Source organism: Rhyacophila brunnea, unplaced genomic scaffold (assembly GCF_057557595.1).
Source record: "Rhyacophila brunnea isolate RB1 unplaced genomic scaffold, BYU_Rbru_1.0 scaffold_6, whole genome shotgun sequence".
Lineage (NCBI taxonomy): Eukaryota > Metazoa > Arthropoda > Insecta > Trichoptera > Rhyacophilidae > Rhyacophila > Rhyacophila brunnea.
The window spans coordinates 38,491,890-38,513,132 of NW_028233276.1; the positions used below are offsets into that span (position 1 = coordinate 38,491,890).

The following is a 21,243-nucleotide window of genomic DNA, read 5'->3' on the forward strand; positions in this document are numbered from 1 at the left end:
CGTGCGTCACGCTGTCTGGTTAATTGGATTATCTCGTTTGTGATGTATTTAAATACTCTCGTTATCGTTTCGCGTTTTATCCACAAATCAATGATTTTACAATAATATTTCATAGAAAGATATTTTTAAAGAATAAAAGCATTCAATAGTCTAGTGCAATAATATAACCGCAATCAAATTGAATTGAACATACTTTATACTTGGAATGATGTTAAGTTTTAAATTCGAAAAATGAGTATTATTAGGTATTGAAAATGTCTAAATTTGAATAGGTATCACAAAACTTAGGGTAAATTAAATGTGCACACTGATAACTATTAATATATTAATTAATGTAAAATATTCGTAATCCGGATAGATATAGAACTAATTATTTATAATTTAGATATATGAGCAGAAGTACCTGGCTTTACTACGGCGTAGTTAATACTTTAACCGTCTCGCGCTTTTAATTTGTTAAATTAATATGTTGTTTATTTTAAAATATCGAAAATTTATTTTGAGATATCGAATAATAAATATTCAAAGCAAATTAACTCATTCTTTGTTCATTTCTGTAGTTTATCTGGAAGCTGTCCGAGAGGAATCTATGATTGAAAGTTAATTTTTTGAAAGAAATGTATGGAGACAAAGTGTTTGAAAGAAAGAATATGAAACTCTACCAAATTGATAACAACAATTTGTGCTCGTTATCAATATTGGTCAAATAGTTTTTAAATTGTAACCTAACAAACGTAAATCGACAGACAGGCAGACACTTATATAAAAAAAACCTCCTACGCAATACTACTTTGTAATACGCCTACAACCCAAAAACTGTTGCCTATAGAGGATTGTAGATATCATCTGTAGTTTTCCTACCAAATTCGCTAAAATAAGTTACAATTTGAAGTTAGTGCCATTTTCTAGTACAACAATCTCTTCAAATTCTATCTAGGTATATAGAATAAGATTTTTTGAACAACTTTCCTTTATATGGAGCATACAAAAAACCAGGCAGTATACTCTATAACGTTTGTGTACGTAACTGTCTTAATTTTATTATAATATAGGCAAACTAGGAAAATCCAGAATTGAGATGGCAGACAGTCACTAAATCCTCGAAAAATAGACGTTATTTATTTTATTTTACTGGCTTTATACTAAAAAAAATTGCACGTCTCTTTTTATATTTTAAGTGCACTATGTGACGCACAAATAAAAGCACACCGGGGCTTAGACGGACCACTGCATACAACGTAGGTATATTTTTTAACTTCGTATATTATAATACTATATTATGGTTATTTGTTTAGTATTGAATCTTTTCATTACTTACTAAGAATCAGTTCAATTTTTCCGTCAAGTTAAATTGCATTATAATATTATGTAGATATGTATAATTTACATCCATAATTTACTCTATGTAACTAATTATAAGAGGAAGTTGCCCGTTATATAAGTACATTATTACATTTTGCAAACATTATTGAATTTTCCATAAAACTTTCTCTGGCGTTCTGACATAAAATAGCGAGTTATTTATTGAATTTTTACTAAGAATAAATAAATATATTAATGGAAAGACGCCACATCTTTATTATATTCCTAATATTATGTACACAAGTAGCCGAACCATGAGACGGATGTCTCTTGTTCCGGCGGTTTTCATGAATGATTCATTCGTAATCATTATGTAATATTTTATCTGAATTACTTGGTGTATACGATTATTATTTTTGTATCAATGCTGGATCATTGAGATCGGCGTTACATGCTTAGATATTGTACTGTTGCTGACGTTGCACAGACGGTTTGCATATTTCGTGCGCAAAAAAATTAATATTGGTGATTAATAACCAATAATTAGCTGTGGTTTTACATTTAATCTTAGTATACGCAGTCAAAATATCTGAACGTATACTGCCGGCAGAAATTCGCATGTGTCGTTGATTAACGTGCATGTTTCTTTTTTATTTTTCAAATATTTATCATATTCATTGCTGCAAAAATGTGGTACATACTTCTATACTTGAACCGAATTTGTATAATCAATCAGTAATCACAATCACTAATCAGTAATCACTGCTATAACAGCATTTAGAACTATATATTATATTATAAATATCACTCAGGCGGGCAGCCAGGCATTTCATATTTCAATAGCTAACAATACATATTATTATTTTATTATGTTATTCATTATGATTGCACCGATGTTTATGAAATATAACGCGACTGTTGACGCACGTGCAAGGCTGCGCCGTGTGCCGGCGCAGTAGCCCGCTCGTAAAGCGGCCGTCACATCATTGCTTTAGGAATCACCTCGCCACTCCATTACGGGTAATTTATAGTCATTTTGTCACTTTGTCGGGGCGGGAATTCCCCGCGCCGCCCGCCGCGCCGCAACGACGCACTTACATCGTCATTCCCGATTTACGACTTTTCTTTCGATTGATTTTGATTTTTAGACTGCAAGCGTTTTCTTCACGCTTGTTTGCGGGACAGTTTTCGTAGTCATCATATCACACGGAGATGCGTCCTTTAGTTACGTGTTATTGGCGGGAAATTTTAAACAGGAATTCGTCTAAATTTTAAAGATTAATAAGTAGGTATGGATTTATATTAAAGTCCCGAAATTTGAGCTTATCTTTATATGTATTTTATTCTTAGCAAAAAATGTTAATAAGCAGTACAATGAATGTCTAGCAATGCGTTTGATAACGATTTTATTTATCGCTTATTGTTTCAATCTTCCTTCCAAAGGATTATTGCTGTCTGAGAATGCCTATGTTTGTTTTATTATATACTTAATCAAAATAGCTTTACAATATACATAATTCTGAAAACACTCATGAGAAAATAATATAACCAATAGAAAAAATCTTTTTTTTTTTTAAATAAGACACCCGGCAGGAATCGAACCTGAGTCTCTTGGGTAACGCGCCCTGTGCATTACCACTTTGTTACGACTGCCATGCTTAATTGCGACTGATTTTAACTGTTGGCCTTATTAATACCTGCTCATAAACGCTCTCCGAATTGAGTTTCAGTATTATGTATCTTCAATAATTAGAATGGTACATTCTTATAATCTTGTGAATTAGGTATTCGTTGAATAAAAGAAATAGTTAATTAGTTTAAATTCAACCCTATAGAAAAATGCATCGACTGCATTCACTGTATCACACCATACTGTAACAAGTTGTCTGAAATGTAGTCTGCTTTATATTATATTATATTAATTAGCGTCAAATAAAATCAGTTTAAATATAATATGAAAATGATCCCGCCGTTCCATAACAGTCATTTATTAAACTATTTTCTATTCAAATGAATAATTCACAAGATTAAAGAATCTGACTTTTTTATTGAGGTCGCAAAGACTCAGATGGGTAGGTTACGTTGTTAGATGCGATGTAGATAATATGTAGAGCTCTCCATATTTTTTTTAAGTAACCACTGTAGAAACTCGGTTCATGGGCCAAGAGAGAGGCTAAGCGTGAATAACTGGAGAGAGAGAGAGAACTCGGTATAAAGATTCCTGGAGGACGGTTGTGCAGTCGACCATTGACCTGAACAGTCTCTAGCGCCAGCTTTAGGAAGTAAGTAGGTAAGTTTCTTTGATGAGAACAACTGAACACATTACAAACATAGGTACCTACCTATTCACCCATTACAACAGCCAGTCAATCTACCAAATCTGGGTATGAAGAGAGAGGAAGCGAGGTAAGGTAGACATGAGGTCACACGGGGGATGAGGGTGTTATCGTACGTGCGACGTGTTTCAGCAGCTAACTGTTGAGGTGGGTGTAAGTCCCATTGGGTGCAAATATTTAATATAAGTATGCATGAAGTATGCATGCTTAGATTATATAAAAATATATGCATGCTTATATACTATTTTCCCTATTACACAAAAGTAAGTATTTATTTCTGATGTATTTTGGAAAATTATTCGTTGAATTTATTATAACAATAACCCGGTGGTATTCAAACTGCGGGCCCGAACATTCTGGCTGCAGGCTGGTGGAAAAAATAATAATTCCAACAATCTGAATTCGATGCGTTGATAAAGATCACTATGATAAAGTAGTTTCCACCTATGTTTTGGTGGCTGATTTTTTTATATGGTTACAAAGTTTAAACTTTTCTTCCCTTATCCTAGATGCTCCAAATAATAATATGATATGATATCACTTTTGAATGGCCGAACGACATTCGACACCTATCATAAAAGCTAAAAAACTCTCTAATGTGAATCTGAATGGAAAATGGTCGATTTTCAGATCAGAAAAACTTAAAAAACGGCTTCACATGCTAATAAAATGTGCGATTTAGGAGATACAAAGAACTGTCGCTAAAAATACAAGAAGGCAACCCGCAGAAAACGTGTAAGTACCGTACCTACTTTTTATTTTTTTGCACAATTACTAATACCTATTTAGGGAGCTGTGAAAACGAAATGTTTGAAATTCACTGATTTAGGCGAATAGATAATTTATTTTATTCAAGTCAGTCGTTCAAATAATTTCGGATATTTATGCAGGTATTCCAGTTGAGTGAGAGTCAATACATTTTGTTGTAAGTATATTAGTTGCCAATTCGGGTACCTGCCTACCTACTTACCTATACATATAAAATATAGTTATTATCGCAATAAATATCGCCCAATAAGTAGGCACCTACTTCTATTTTATATAAGTACTTATTTTTATTTAATGTACCTACCTTTATAGAACGTCCTAAACTTAGTTACCGCTCTGGTTATCGACCCCTGCTTTGAGTTATATCCATCCAATAATCCTGTCAAATGAGGGAATGGAATGGATGTAAATTTGTAGAGCGCCAACTCTTTCACTCCTGCAATCACAACTTGCTTACCAAAGTTTTATTCGAAATCGAATAAGGCACAAAAGAATGGATAGCGATATTTTTTGGCAAATATGACAAATATCACAGATCGTGAGAATGTATATGTTTGTATACATAGCATAGTACTAGGTACATTCATACTCTCTACATTCATATTAATAATACGAGAACATTGTACATATGGCATGGACAGGGTTGCCTAATCTGAGAGGTAAAAATCTTAGGATATGACTGAAACACTTCTAGTATCTAGGTCGTAAGTTTAATTTTTTTATTAGGTAGATTCATGATTTTGTTATAATGAACATGGCCCCCACAAGGGGGGGGGTCTGACAGGGCTCTAGCCTGTGGGCCCGGGCTCAGGAGGGGCCCAGCGAGGCGAGTCCACCAGATAAGTGAGATAAACTCACATCAAAAATATGCTTTAATAGTAAAAAAAAAAGTCGCCTGCTTCCTTCAATAACGTTATTATTTAAAATAATGTCGTTGTACGATAAATAAATAACATAAAATTTTAAATTGTGTATGCAAAAAACACTAAATATACACATTAATTTTACCGCGTACACCATTTTGGAAACTGCTACTGTAGAGCGTCACACTACCTTTATCCTTAGCGATAGGTAGGGGGGCCGCCAAAGATCTTAGCCTGGAGGCCCGTTTCAGGATGTGGGGCGCATGATAATGAACCAACAAATTATTAATTAACAAGAACAGTCATGAAAAGACTAAAATTTGTAGTGATCCTGATATAGGCTTGAGGCTACCAATCAAAGATTATCTATTATTGGTACCCTGATTCAAACTAAAAATCCCAGTTGCCAATATTAGCAAAAATTGATAAGCACTTCAATTACATGACTTTCCCCGGTCACACGTATAATCTCGTCTCTATTGCAACATTATGTCGAATTTTTCGATGTGATTTTATAAACAACCACAATCATGTAACTGTACTTGTCGCACATAGCATCGGTGCAACACTTTTGATAGAAAAAAATTGACATGGGCCGCAAGTAGAATTGCAAAATGCTGCACTGAAGGATGTACAGCTTTTGGTTTTTATTCGTTTCGGCTGGCCTCCTGATGTCACTGTCCAGAGAATAACAACATTACCGGCAGCTTAGATTTATGAACATGTCCTAGGCAAGACGATTTTTTATGTGCGACCGGGATATTCGTTAATTTTGTCGTAATAAGGTAAGGTGCAGGTGGCTATATTGGTAAATCATGTTAGCCGGAATCCGATGAATTAGTATTGTCTTATATATTTTTTCAATATATTTTCTAATATCGAGTGCTTAAAGTCAAACAATGTTATCTACAAGTTCTAATCGGCTCGACAACTTCCTGGGTGGTGGGGTTTGGCCATTAATTATTAAATAAACATACCTACCCACTTTCTCATAATAATTATTAAACATTATGCACCAAGCTACTTATAATAATACTTCTTCTTGGTCGTGCACTCATGGCTGAGGATCGTGACCACATTTAAATTTCGCCATCCTTTGAGCGACCAAGACTTTCCATCCTTCTCGGTCTTCCGCTTCTCTCAGGGCAGAATTGATGGTGCTCCCAGTCAGTTCTTTCACTTGGTCGCTCCATCGCGCAGACGCTCTTCTTCTGCTTCGCCTTCTCTGGAGGCTACCTAAAACTACCAGTCTCTCCAGTTTGTCTGGTCCGCGCCTGACAATATGTCCAAAAAACTGCAGAATTCTTCTCAGACATATCGTCGAGAGCCGTTCCTTTATCTTCAGTCTATGGATGATCGACTAGTTCGTCCTGTGCTCCGTCCAAGAAATGCGAAGCATTCGGCGCCGACACCACATCTCAAAGGCATCAATTGCCTTCCGTTCTCTTGTCTTCAGGGTCCACGACACGAATACTAAGACTTATGTTTGCACAAGCATCATTTTTGTGGCAATCGAAATTCCCCGATACTTCCATATAGTGGTAAGGCGTGTCATCGCATTTTTTGCAATCTGTGTGCGCCTTCTTATTTCCGCTTCGCATCCGCCCTTTCCACTGATGGTCGATCCCAGATATACAAACTCGTCGACTGTTTTGAGGTTTTGGAGTGTAGGTACTTGGTGTTGGTAGAAGGTTGGCCCGATCAACAACCATTAACTTGGTCTTATTCCTATTAATAAGGAGGCCGTATTTGCGACTCTCTTCCTCTACCCGGTGTAGCAGCTCTGTGAGTTCTCTTTCATCAGGAGCGATTAGTGTGATATATTATATAAGTACCATATTCTTTAATGAAAAAAGAGATGATAATATATATATTATAATAAAAATATTAACTCGTTATATAATGTGTTTACCTAACAAGCACCAAATATGATGTATTATAATAATATTTTTTTCCGGTAGCCCTGTCGCATATCTGTATTTTTTGCTGATTTGAAGGAAGCTTTAAAAACACACACGTCCTCACGTACAGATGTACGAATACTCGCATACAAACATGTACGTGATTTCTGTATTAAACGTTTTTCGATTTTTTAAAGAAAATGAATGTTATATTCCTTCCTATCAGATCCTAAAGAATAATATTGTTTTCTTATTGAAGCAGTATATATTATTATTATGCACACTCAGTGTATACTTAAAAGAATAGTAGGTACTCAATACTGATACGTAGATAGGTAAGTAACTACATACCTTTTAAATTGTTTGAGAACCTTAATAACAAATCTTGCCACACGCAATGGATGAGTAGTAATTTGTCCACTTATGAAATCGTGAGTCTCGTGTTCATATTCCAGACTTGGCAGTTCACATGCTATTTTTCAATATGTGTTTGGAAACCCAGAGCATGAAACCAAGAATCAAATGAATCTTGTGAAAACATGTTCAACTTATTCAAATTTATACATGTTACATAATATGACGCGCCCAGTATTAAAAGGCCAAAGACACTTTTTAGCGTTTTTTTACATTTTCATGCCAAAACATTCTTTATATCAAAATCTACCACTCTTATAATTTTCGTGCATCAAAAACAGCCAGAACCTAATATGCTAAATCGACTTTTAAAATGTGCATGAATATCAAAAACGGCCAAAGAATTGACGAACTAAACACAGACCTAAAAATATACAAAACCTAATATGGCCGCCATAGCACATCTTTCGTCTGCAAGACCTGTCATGTTTCAATAATTGGAAATGAAAATTATTTTTAACCGTGTTAATACGGCCATCTGCATAGTTAGTTTGAAACTTGGCAAAAAAATCATCACTTATTATAAAAAACAGCCAAACTGAACATTCAGTATCAAAAGTGGCCGAGAGCATACTTTAGATGTCAAATTGAGCTTTTTTAATAAAGTTACACTTAAATTTACTATTTAAAAGTATTCAGAAAAAGTTTTCGTATATTAAGAAAAATATAATACTTAAATATAGGTACGTTGTCAAAAATATAACTACAGTTTTTCGCCATTCCTGTAAAAACATCAAGGTACCTTTGGCCCACTTTGACACTGGGCGCCTAATATATTGAACTTTACAAAATAAATACAAATTCAAGACGTTCACAAGGTGACAAGAAACAAACAAAGCATGGAAAGAATATTAAAAAGTCGGTATGGAAAGAGTAAAATAAATACAAAATCCACGAAGTATTTAAACGGAAGTACATTGAATGAGTCGATTCCACCAAAACGCAACTTACGCAAGTGGAATATATCAATATCCAAAGTAGGCGTATAGTTCACCAAGTTACTTCATCACCGAATGAAGATTAAATATGATTGGTGGAATTGATACTAAATTACATCTTGCAAATATGCACGTAATTCAGAGTGGAGAGTGATTTGATTATCTGATATGTAAGTAACTATTAAATTTTAAATAATAAAGTGTCCATTTAGTCTAGTATAATAATGATATCATTATTTTTAACACGTTTAAGCACTACCCGTGAACAATTAGAAAATGGATAAATTGGCCCTTTTGACAAATAGGTTGTGCACCACTGATTTAGATTAAAACATAAACGGTATACCAGCGCGAGACGTTAAAAATAGAAAATAATTGCATAACTTGCCCTTATTTTAAGCAAGCGTGTTTAGTTATAGAGCAGAAAATATTTTATTGTATTGTAAAAGATTGTCATAATATTTTTCTCATCAAGTAAGTATTTTTCCGGCATGCAAGGTTTTGGTGATTGTTTGTATTCCAGTCTACATGCCTAATAATAATAAGGTATGTAAACTGGAACAGGTGCGTGCATAAGGGGGAGGTTTTCAGATCCGGACCCCCCCAGAAACAAAAAAAAATACAAACTATTCAAATGAATAGAATAATAATTCCTACTTATTTTTTGTCAGGACTGCATGACTGAGGAACATGATCGGATGATTTGGCTGTCGGAGAACCTTCTCAAAGGGTTGCACTCACTCCTCTCAGCATCCTACGACACACAAGATCCGTGTCAGTGGAAGACCCGTCCCATTTATGAAGTGGTGGAGTCAACGGAGCTATCCAATGTTTGCTTTAATATTCTGATATGGCATGTCTAAAAGATAAAACAGCGTGGACGACACAAACGGACATGAATGATCCTAATAATTATAACATATAGACCAGGCGCATTCGATAACCGCTCGTGGATGCGCTGTGTCGCAATAATTGTTAGAAGAGCATCTTTAGTTATAGCTGCAGCTAGACCCAAACTATGTAAGTAAGGGATATTAGCCCTACACCTGCTAGATTTTAGTATACCCGCCATCTCTCACCGCCTTAAAAATGATAATAAATTTATATGGATATTTTTACACAGTGTAAACCCCTCCACCCCCCCACCCTACCAACCCTTATATAATTTTCTGTGTGCGCTCCTGGACTGCAGCAATCATTCTACAATGGCACCATGAATACGGCAAAAGTTTAGAGATTAGTGTGCAAGAACTCAAACCATACAACATAATATACTTCTGAGAATCGCCCATGGTGCCACTGTAGAATGATTCCAACATTCAATAGTCTGATGTTACCGTTATATCAAAAAAATATGTAAGCTTGTGATTTTTCACCTACGAAATAAAAATTAAGTTATTATTACTTTTGTTCCTCAGCGTTATACGTAGGTCACCATTCACCACAGATTTACAGTTTTTTTTTTAACAAGAAATGATCATTGAAGGTGTTTGCTTTATTTTTAGGCCCTTACACCGGATTACATACACATTTTCCCGCCATGGGATCGAAACTGCGACAACTTGAAGGTCATAGATTTAATATAACTTTGAAGGGGTTTTTGTCAACTAGGCCACCCTGAGTTCCATCGGATGGATGTAGTGACATCCCCTTTAATTTTTAGTGTCCAATTATCCGCATATTCATTGGACACCTACCTACTTAGGTACATATTATTATATTAATTATTTTGGGTTGCCTTCAACGAATACACAAAATAATTTAAATTTACTTACATACCATCTACTGAGAATTATATAATTTTCACAAAACCTACACTCAAACAGCATTAGGTACTGACAGGAGTTTTGCCTGTGCGATAATATTATAACATGTATTACAATACAATAATAGTTGTGTTGCCAGGATTATTATATATGCTTCGAATATCTTTTAAACTAAGATGTCGATATGTAGGTACCTACCAAGCGACTGCATCGTTTGCTTCATCGAAGACCGCTACTGCTTTCAGAATTTGTATTATTTGTATTCGTTCCGTCATTTGCAGTTCTTTATACTGTGCCGCATCTATGCAACGCATGGCCTGCCTACCCCACGGGACGTCACTGGGTGGGTGAGGAAAAATGAAACCGTGAAACGGTTTTTATATTATCTAATAAATATTTTTTTAAATACGCTTATTGCTTATTGTTCCTTTGTTTGGAAATCATTTTGTAGAGCCAGAATATGATTATATTTTTTTTTATCCATATTTATTGAAATATTTTGAAACGTTTTTAAGTAGGTACATACGTAATATGCTTTTCCGTAATTTCCTAATATTCGATTAAATGTTAAGCATTTTGAATGAAGCCAATTACGTGATATTTCATATTTACAGCGTTTTACCTTAGGCATTGATTACTTTCAGAAAAGAATATTTTTTGATAGGATGTTCTTTGAGGGAAGCATTTGCGAATTTTAATGACATGAATCGGATATTCGTCATTATAATTTGTATTCAGGCGTTTACAATCTTACATATTTTACATTTTTTTTTAATAAGTTGCATAAAATAACAAATACATCAGGTGATCAGCAAGTACCAAACTTTCATGCAAATATAAAATATTGTGTTTTCTTGGAATATTAACACTTGAATAGGAGAGTAGTTTAAAAATAAAACCTTTGAAACGTAATTTGAAATAGATAGTTAATTAAATACGGTTTTTATACTTATTTGTAACTTTTTAAAGTGGAGGCTTAAAATAAATTTCAACTATATCTTAGTTAATATACATAATTTTAAAACTCTTCTTTTTGTGCCATATCCGTTATCAGACGTCGGCGATGAATTTGGCCATTTGGCCCCTGTCCGTCGCTGCTCTGAATAGGGATGGAGTGCTGAGCTCAAACCAGTCCCTGAGGTTTTTGAGCCAGGACGTTCTTCTTCTACCAGGGCCTCGCTTACCGGAGATCTTCCCTTGAATGATGAGATGTAGAAGGCGATAATTTTCGGGATGCCGCATGATGTGGCCAAAGTATGCCAGTTTCCTGGTTTTTATTAGTTTGACTATTTCTTTGGTCTTTTTCATCCTTGACATCACCTCGACATTTGTAACTTTATCCTTCCAGCTGATACGAAGCATGCGCCTATACACCCACATTTCAAAAGCTTCAAGTTTTTTGAGAATCGTTTCTGTGAGCGTCCAAGCCTCTACTCCATATAAGAGGACCGAGAAGACGTAGCATCTCATCATTCTAGTTCTGATTCCCAGGTGTATATCATGGCTACATAATACTTTTTTTAGACGAGTAAACGCCATCCTGGCTTTCTCGATTCGGCATCTCAATTCCGTGGTATGGTTCCAGTCATCATCCAGAGTGCAACCCAAGTATATAATGGAATGTGTTCTCTCTAATGGGACTCCATTCACTGTGCACGTTCTGTCATCTATATGGGGCTTACTTACACTCATGTATTTTGTCTTTTTAATGTTCAGATTGAGACCGTATTTACCACAGGCCTCCGTTACCTTGTTAAAACACCTTTTGAAAAACAAATAAAATCTTTTTTAAAAAATACGGCAACAAGTATGTGCATTGACGACTAAGCTACGTGTATCCTATTTAATTGTAACGAAATTAACTGGCGGTTCTTACAATATTCTCATTAAAGTACCTACATTCTAAATTGCGTTATTATTTTGGCAATCGGTTTTTTATTTTAAATCAAAGTACTAATAATTTATCTTAATTAGGTACTAACCGATATCAGGATCTCTACAATTTTTTGTTATAACGTACTTGCACTTTATTTTTATTTTATTTAATAAACTAAATGTGTTTTTATAAAACGAACAATTCACAAGATTTATGAATGTAACATAACATCGCACTAGAAAAATCGTTTTTGACCTCAGGGTTCGAACCCTTAAATACTTTATTCATAATGTAACCATATCTATTTTTTTGAGAATGTTTATTTGATGTACCTCGACACAAATTCCCATTCCCCAGTGTGCCGTCAGGTAAAAAAGTTTGGCAGACACTGTACTTTTGGACTCAAAGCTCTTCAGAAACAAAATTGCTTGTCCGACGATTTGGGATCAAACGATTAGGTATTACAGTCAGAATTTCAGAACCAAATGCTCAATGTAGATGCAAATTCAGTTTTTAGTTTCAGTTTTTTCAGTTCGTCCACTTTATGTTTTTTTTTAAACTTTTATTTGGAAGTTAGTTCTGTGAGCAAGTACCTACTTTTCTGAAATATATTAATTCATTAACTATCACATCCGTTACTTCCCCGAGTTTGATTAATTTCCAAAGTTAGTTTTGAAGTCGGCAACATCACTATCCAGTGGCGCACCCAGAGGGGGGGGGGGGCAAGGGGCCCTGGCACCCCCCAAACATGAAAATTATCAGAATGATTTTAAACATTGAAATTGAAAGCCAATAAACTATACCTTTGGGCTAAGATAAATAAAAACACGGCAAAAAAATGATTTGTAATAATTCTCCAGCACTTTTCACAAATTTCGAAACACTAATGTCAGGTTTTTTTAGAAACCCAATCCTTAATGGAACTGTCAAAAAATTCTTGGTGTCCACCCGAATTCCGGAGTGGTGTAGGTCATGGCTGGGGAGGGCTGACAGGGCTCTAGCCTGGGGGGCCGGGCTGAGGGGGGCCCGGCCAGATAAGTGAGATAAACACACATCATAAATTAGCTTTAATAGTAAAAAAAGTCGCCTGCGGCGCTATTATACTTCATGGCCATGAACATTTTCAATTATTTATATAATTGTGCAATATATCTTATGATTATTATGTGTCGATACTCGACAGCTTCATTATTAAAGTAGATGTATTAAAAATCGCCAATAATTCACTGTATAAGTACCCTTAATTTGAACTAAAACACTATTTGAAAAACGTTAATGTAGTGTTTCATACTGCCTATAATCTTAGCGGTAGGTAGGTAGGGGGTTCGCCAAATATCCTAGACTGAGGGCACGTTTCAGGATGTGGGGACCATGGTACAGGTACACCGAGTGAAATAGACAAAAAACCGATAAACGAGAAATTAGGCTGTGAAGAAGAAAAAGAGCCTATGGGACTAATTTACATTCTCCTCCTAGGGCCTCCCCCAATATTAAATCCTGGGTGCGCCACTGTCACTATCTGCCTACATTCTACTACAAACTATAAAGTAAATGGTGTTCGATTATTTCGTCAATAGAAAATTATGGTATTTCGATAGTCATAATGTATTTCCGTTTATTGTAATTACTATAATATGTACCTACATTCTTCCAATTATTTAAATTATGTTGGTTAAAACAAAATATTCAGCTTATTTTTTTAATAAAATTAATAAAAATTTATAGTGATTCTTAATTGATTTTGCAACTCATATTCATTTTCAGGTATCCATTGCGTGAATGGGACAACTGGACACCAGGATAATTGGACGCCGCACTGTCGTAGACACGTATACGGAACGTAGATGAGGAATTTTAATAAGTTTCTATCTACTACTTAGTAGTTTTAATTAATTTTACTCTTAACATAATGTTTTTATTGCGGATTGAGAATTACCATGCCTAAAGCTTTATATAAAAATAAAAAAACTCTTTTTTCGTTGGAACTTAAACATATGCACGATTAAATCATCATTTACGTGTGCATATTTAAATTCTCACCAACTTTTAAATCATATTATAATAATTTAAATATAAATAATATTATTAAATATTTTTTTTAAAGTTTTATAAGTAGGTACCAATCGTCTATTTATTTTCGAATTGCGTGGCGTCCAGTTGTCCGGGCGCCAAATTGTCCTAGACCCTCCACTGCTGGGTGAAAGGCAGGTGTGCACACAAAAAGGGAGAGAGGGGTTCATTTCGAAAAAAAATATTAATTTATTTATTAAATTAAAGTATTAATTTTTAATACGGAGTTATCAAAATCGAACAGATGCCATTGACTTATACATTTAGCCCGAGGACCTCCGCACTTTACCGAGGACATTCCCTACACACAGACCGCAGTTTGAATTTTGAGTCTAGTGATGAATACCTTGCCTGAAACTATAACTACGAGTGCTCACTTACAAATTATTGCATTATGTCGTATCCACAAGTGGTTATAGAATGCGCGTAGCTTAACTGTTAGCCCAGTCGCACATTTATAATTGTCTCGACAGGGATAATAGTCATAAATCAAAACTGAGAGCTACATGCATCTTTTTTTATGTTTTAAAATGTTTTATTCCGGCAGTGTGCGAAGGTCCATAAGATAACGTGTGTTTTATGAATAACAATAACGTCACATCGACGTATTCGACACGTTGTAAGCAAGACAAGTTTTGATGTGAGAGCCGGCTTATAGGTAATTTGTGAAGCATTAAATTACATGTCACCGGCTATTCGTCCCGTAGAATGCTGAGAGGAGTGTAGACATCTTTTGTGAAATCTGTTGACGGTCAAATCATGCGAGTCACCATCCTCAGTTCTTAATTATAGTTTCCTAACAAAGAATAAGTAAAATGTTATTCTATTCCATAAATCTAAATAATTTGTTTTTTTTATTCCTGGGGGGTTCTGCACTCAAACCCTCCCTCCTCTTGTCAACGAACCTGGTAAATTCATTACTGAGCTGATTCCATTCCTTTCCTATCGTTATCGCGTAGATACTATTAGCCCAATCGCATATCGTCTCGACTGGGATATAGTTATAATTCAAAACTCGGTGGAACTTTCTTCCGTGCGCATAGGCGAGGTCTTACCGGGACAGTGACGTCACACAGCAGGCCAAAATTAATGACGAAGTGTGACATCTGAGAATTATACCTGCGATGTATGTCGTGAAATTTCGTTGTATGCGAAACCATCTGTTTTTTTTTTTTCAAAGTAAAAGGTTGAAACCATGCTGTGTATGGCGGTACATTTAGATGATGAAGAGATGTTCAAGTCGGTCCATCCAGCTGTTGGGCCCATCGGGCCGTCCGACCTGGTTGCCGCACAGGCCAATTATTATCTTGCATTTAAAAAAAATCGGTGTCTTACTGCGGGCGTGAAGAAGAAGAAGGGTCTTCACATAATTTTTGCTGTCTGTATCATTAGCTTCTTTTTTTATATATAAAATTTTAAATTCATTTTCTTTATGTTAATTCTATCTACTTTTTCTCTCCCCCGGCACTTTACATTATAGTAAAATCAGTAAACTCAGTAAAAGCTCACTTGAGAGCGTGGCGTCTTCAGTCTTGGGTAACTGCTCCTGAGACATTCCCAGTCACAAAAAAATTGATGCTTCACATCAAACGTAGGGTCCCGTGATACCCCTGATTAAGACCGGGTGTGGTTCGGGGCGAGTATGGTTCGGGGCGAGTATGGTTCGGTGGGGCCATTAACTTCAATGGTACATTTAGTTACATGTGTTTTGTGAACACCAACAAAATCTCATCGTCATATTCAACGTGTTGCAGTCGGACGAATTTAGATGTGCGAGACGGCTTATACTTGATTTTATACAGCGCCCATTTCCATTTTTAGTAACCTGTAATTTTATTATTTTTTCTATAAATAAAATTAATCATAAAACAATCACTTATACTTTCTCAACGCAGTGCTCCTCTGTCTACCATTGATTTATTTGTAGCAGCCGCTCTTTGTTATTATGACACTAGATTGTTTATCCTACTCTTCTAATGTCATCTCGCTTTCGCCCGTTTAAATCAATTCGTAACTTTCTCTATCGCACGTGAGGCATCAGATCATCTAAAGTACTAAAGAGAAGGATAGCACGTGCGACATGATTCCGGATTTTACTTGACATTACGGTAAGTGGCTTTATTTTTCGGAATATTGTTTTCGTAGAATAATTTTAAATGCTGTCGTAATAAAAATTATTCATTGAATTTGCATTGTGTTCGTAAAAGTAGCCTTTGAAGTAATTCATAATATTCGGCTTATTAATTTAATCGTTCTAAATTTGAAATTAATAAACAACACTATTATTCTTGATATTATTTTATTCACCAATCTGAAGCAAAGATCGATTTAAAACACGTGACAATTTTTATAATGCCATTGGCAAGATCCTGGACGGTTCGTCCGTATTGAAATAATAAAAAAAATGATTGTGCAGTTCCTTCTCTTGATCATTACCAATTCTTCGAATTGGCATACATTATCTTCTAACCCTAACCTATCTAGGTACCTATTTTCAGGCGTGCATACAGAAAAAATATTTGGGGGGGGGTCCAGTTTGAAAAAAATCCATAATATTTTTTTTATCGATTTTTTTTCGAAGTCGGCTGGAGAAGGTGGGGTTAATAAAATCTAGCAGGTGTCTCTGACTGAAGGATGGAGCCTAAATGTATGAAATTATAGCAAACATGGACTGATTAAGTAAGCTACAAGTGACATCGCATTGCAGGTTCATCTGCAGAGAACTTCACACTACTGCTAGTGACATTTATTTGTTAATTTGTAGACTGTATAAAAAGATAATCCGCCATGATGAGTAGATAAGCAGCCAATGATACTACCTAAACCTATTAAATTTCGGCATTATTAGGTATTTAGTTGAAACAATATGCAAAATTTGTGTTAAGCCGTTTATAACAGCACTCGATAATGAAAATTCAAAATTACCGCCATTTTGTATGTAAGAAAATCGGAATGGCAACTGAGCGATCTTAATATGTGTGGAGATTACCAACTTAACCATGATTCATGCGCTTGGAAAATAATGTCAAATTTCATAACAGAAATAAAATATACGACTCGTTCTATGTATAGACTTAATTCTTTGATAGATTCCAATAAAATATTTTTAATTTCGAAATAATATTTAATAAACTACGACATGTATCTATATCTCTATGAAAAAAAACCTTGTAACAAAAGTTTTGATAACTTAATAAGACAACAAACACAACAAACCAATATAACTTAGGTTTTTAAATTAAAAAAACTATAATTAAAAAAAAAATCAAGACGAAACATGTTCCTGTACTATATCATTTTCAGAAATACATACTATATTTGTTACATATTTATACTATAATCACTATGCAAAATATGGTTAAACTGAGAGATGTAAGAAATAGAAAATCTATACGCTTTCTTATACAAAAATATAAAATGATACGGTGAAGGGCAGTGCTAGAATTAAATTTTTGCTTATTCGAAGAAGAATAATATAGTTAAGGTCAATAATTATATATTAAACTATGTTCTATGGACTTTAATCAATTTACGTAACAAATATATTATTATGTTGGGGAAGTTTGAATCATTATATTACAAAAAAAACTGCACTAAATTGATGGTTATATAAAACTTACAATCATTATTTCAATTTTAAATAACAATTATCAATTTTGTTAAACAATAACATCGAAAAGCAGAAAGTAGGTATTACATAAACAATTTTCATGCTTCCATTTTATTGTGTTATTTTGTTAAAAACTGATTTGTACATGAATAAAGAGAGTTATTTATATTCACGCTTATTACTCCGTAATATGTCTACGACGAAATTTGAGTTAATTAAATTTAAAATTGGCGCCGGAGCTTCATTGTGCTACTTTCACAGCAGGCATTTTTAATAAAGCCTGCGTGACATTTTTATTATAATATTATTATCCTGGTAACATATTCGCCTACAGGTGGTTGAGTGGAACGACGTCGCCGACGCTGCTCTACGCACGACGCACCCCAATTAAGGCGTCGATAAAGAGGGCACGTAGATTCGTATTTCATGGTAACCATACGCTGTTTCCGCGAAAGACAACTCAGGCGTCTTTTAAGATAAACGTTTTTAAACATATTCGTATTATAAGACATTATACTAAGAAATCAGAAACATAAACGTTTCTATGATAACGGATATCTTTGCTAATTGAATCGATAGGTATGATTATGATAATAAGAATTAGTTAAATCAAAGATAATATTAATACTATCGACCGAAGGTACCTACTCGATGGAAATTGAATATAAATTATAATGGATTTAAACTTTGTAGTATGCCATTTGAATCGTTTTCTGCGACCCGGGTTTCACCTTTCGGCATCTAGAGGCACTATGTGCACTCACCAAAAGGCAAATACATACTGACATAGTGGCAATACACACTATTTCAGTGTGTATTTGCCTTTTGGTGAGTGCACATCAGGGAACTAATAAATCTGTTCTATAGTGCACATAGTGCTTGAAGATGCTGAAAGGCGAAACCCGGGTCGCAAAAATCGACTCAAATGGAATAGTACAAAACATAAATCCAACAGAATTTAAATCAAAGATACTTTATACATTTATAAACACACTTACAGTAAAAACAAAACAGTGATTCGGTTCGTGGAATGTATGCGTACGAATACATACGAAGGCTTACGAGTACGCACTCATCAGCTGGCAGGAGTTTAGTACGGCTCACCATCCACACACACACACACCATCGACAAACCGATTCATTGTTTTGTTTTTACTGTACATTATTGTTCACCATCACTGGCAAAGGTTAACGTAAATCGCGTTATATTAAAAATTCCATAGTTGCACATAATTTACTTGCCCATACCCCATGTCCCACAGCACATTAATAATAATATTTTGTAAGTAAGTCAATGCCTTCTATATTTTCGGAGTTTTATAAGTATGCTCTTTCTGAAGTTAAAATAGTGAAAAGAGAAATTTTAATTGTTATGTGGATGAAATTGAAAAATAATAATATAAGTAAGCATATATTTATTTAATACTTCTGATATTTGGTCACCCAACAATTAATAAGAGTAGATATACATAGTACCTACGCCGTTCAACTTCGCTTCAAATAATCTTACCCCCCCGCATTTCATAAAAAAACCCACCCTATAAAATCAACTCCTGTACTTTATATAACGGGTACGTACATCGGCAGTGTTTACTGAGTACCTACCTCCGCTACCAACAGTAGATGTAATTGCAGAGGTCGACTAAATTTAGACGGTAAGTAAGAAAATTCATTGAATTTCGTCTTGGAGCGTTTTTCGAGCGACGAGTTTTCATTGATCACCAGACGGAAAAAGGCTTTGTAAACGGATACGTCTTTTAAAGAATGAAAACTGAATATTTATTTATAATGTTGACGTTATGATTGTAACTTTTTTCGATTTCTGTTTTCGTCGCAATAACTTAAAAAGTTTACCGCCGAACTATGGACAAGTAAAGGTTATTTTTAATGCGGCTGGCTGTATTTAGTAAATTAAGTAAAAATATTGTTATTATTTGATTTTTTTATACCTACGTAACTTCTCGTAATAATGTCAGTACGCTCTTTTCATATTTTGGGACGGTCTATTGAATTTATGTACCCACGTGTGTATCAGTGGCGTGCAATTCATAGATGCTGTAGATACTCAGCATCCATAGAAATAATCGAAATAATACTAGGTGATAATATTTGTAAGTTCTAAATATATCAGATCTACTGGGCTGCAATACCACATACCATAATATTACCGAGTGACGAAGGGTGTAGTGTAGTGTATACTAAACATTATCTCTCAAACGTATGTTTTTATTGAATTAGGACTACAATATGTACATAGTATTTGTTAGTTTCAAAATTCAATTAAACCCTGCCTAATCGAAGCCATAGTAGATAATAATAAAAAAATATCCGTTTATCTATAAAATATCTAAAATTTGCCATTAAACCACACATAATTTTAGATATTTTATAGATAGAAGAATATTTTTCTATCGATTATGGTTAGGTATTGGATTATGGGTGGTTTTGGAATTAAAAAAAAAACTAACCCACACCATCTGTAATATGTATTCTTAATTCAACATAAACAAATAAAAAGAACTGAAAAAGTGTGAACTATTTTGTCGGATCACCCATAGCATACCTAAACTGCTATTATAGGTTGGTTATACAGGGTTTAATTGAATTTTAAAAACTATTCAGTACCATCTGAAATTAATATTATTAGTTCAATGAAAACAAATACTATACGTATGACATACAAAATTTAGTGTGCACTGCTTATATTGAATCTGAACAGCCTACCTCCACCCCTCACCACTGATATTACCAAACTACATCATCCGACCGTCACGGTGAAATTGGTTACAAGCCCTCAGTAGATAATATGTAGTAAATAGCAGGTATATAATATGTGTTTTACAGCATCCCTACAAGCACAAGTCACCGCACGCCGCTGGTGTGCATAAGTTGGGGCCGGTTAGTAATTTTGGTACTTTAGTTTACTAATGTACCTAGCAACGGCTATCCGATACAAGTATGGCGGTACTGAATTTAGTTACGAAGCACTTGTATCTCCGTATGAAATTCTCCATTTGTTTCAACATATTATTAAACTCTGTATCATTCATATCCGAATCGGATACGTGAATCCTCTTTGTGAAACCGCACATAGGGAGTATTATATTCGGTCGACCCCATTTTGTATTGACTGATTTCTCGTATTAAAATACATATATAATATGTACATCAAAGCTTTCGTTTGTATTTTGTTACTTGTACAAAAGTATCTAATAGCGAAATTCTTCGACTAGTGACTAGTCCTATGAAAGTGTATTTGAAGTTCGACCGGTTGCCTAATCTGTTAAGCTCAGGCGTTCGGTGGCAGTCAGAAGGAACGATAAAACAAGTTATACGTTTACCTACATCGTGTTACATGGTTTTATAAAAAGCAAGCAGAGTTTTTTCTGTGCCATTTTG

At 34.7% G+C, this 21,243-nt stretch overlaps 1 protein-coding gene across 1 annotated transcript; it reads right to left on the reverse strand.

Moving 5' to 3' along the window:
• Nucleotides 1-11,338: 11,338 nt before the first annotated feature.
• On the reverse strand, nt 11,339-11,758 carry LOC147065656 (uncharacterized). The gene has a single exon (XM_085957034.1). It carries the CDS (start codon nt 11,756-11,758, stop codon nt 11,339-11,341), a length of 420 nt encoding a protein of 139 aa, XP_085813160.1.
• Nucleotides 11,759-21,243: the final 9,485 nt, after the last annotated feature.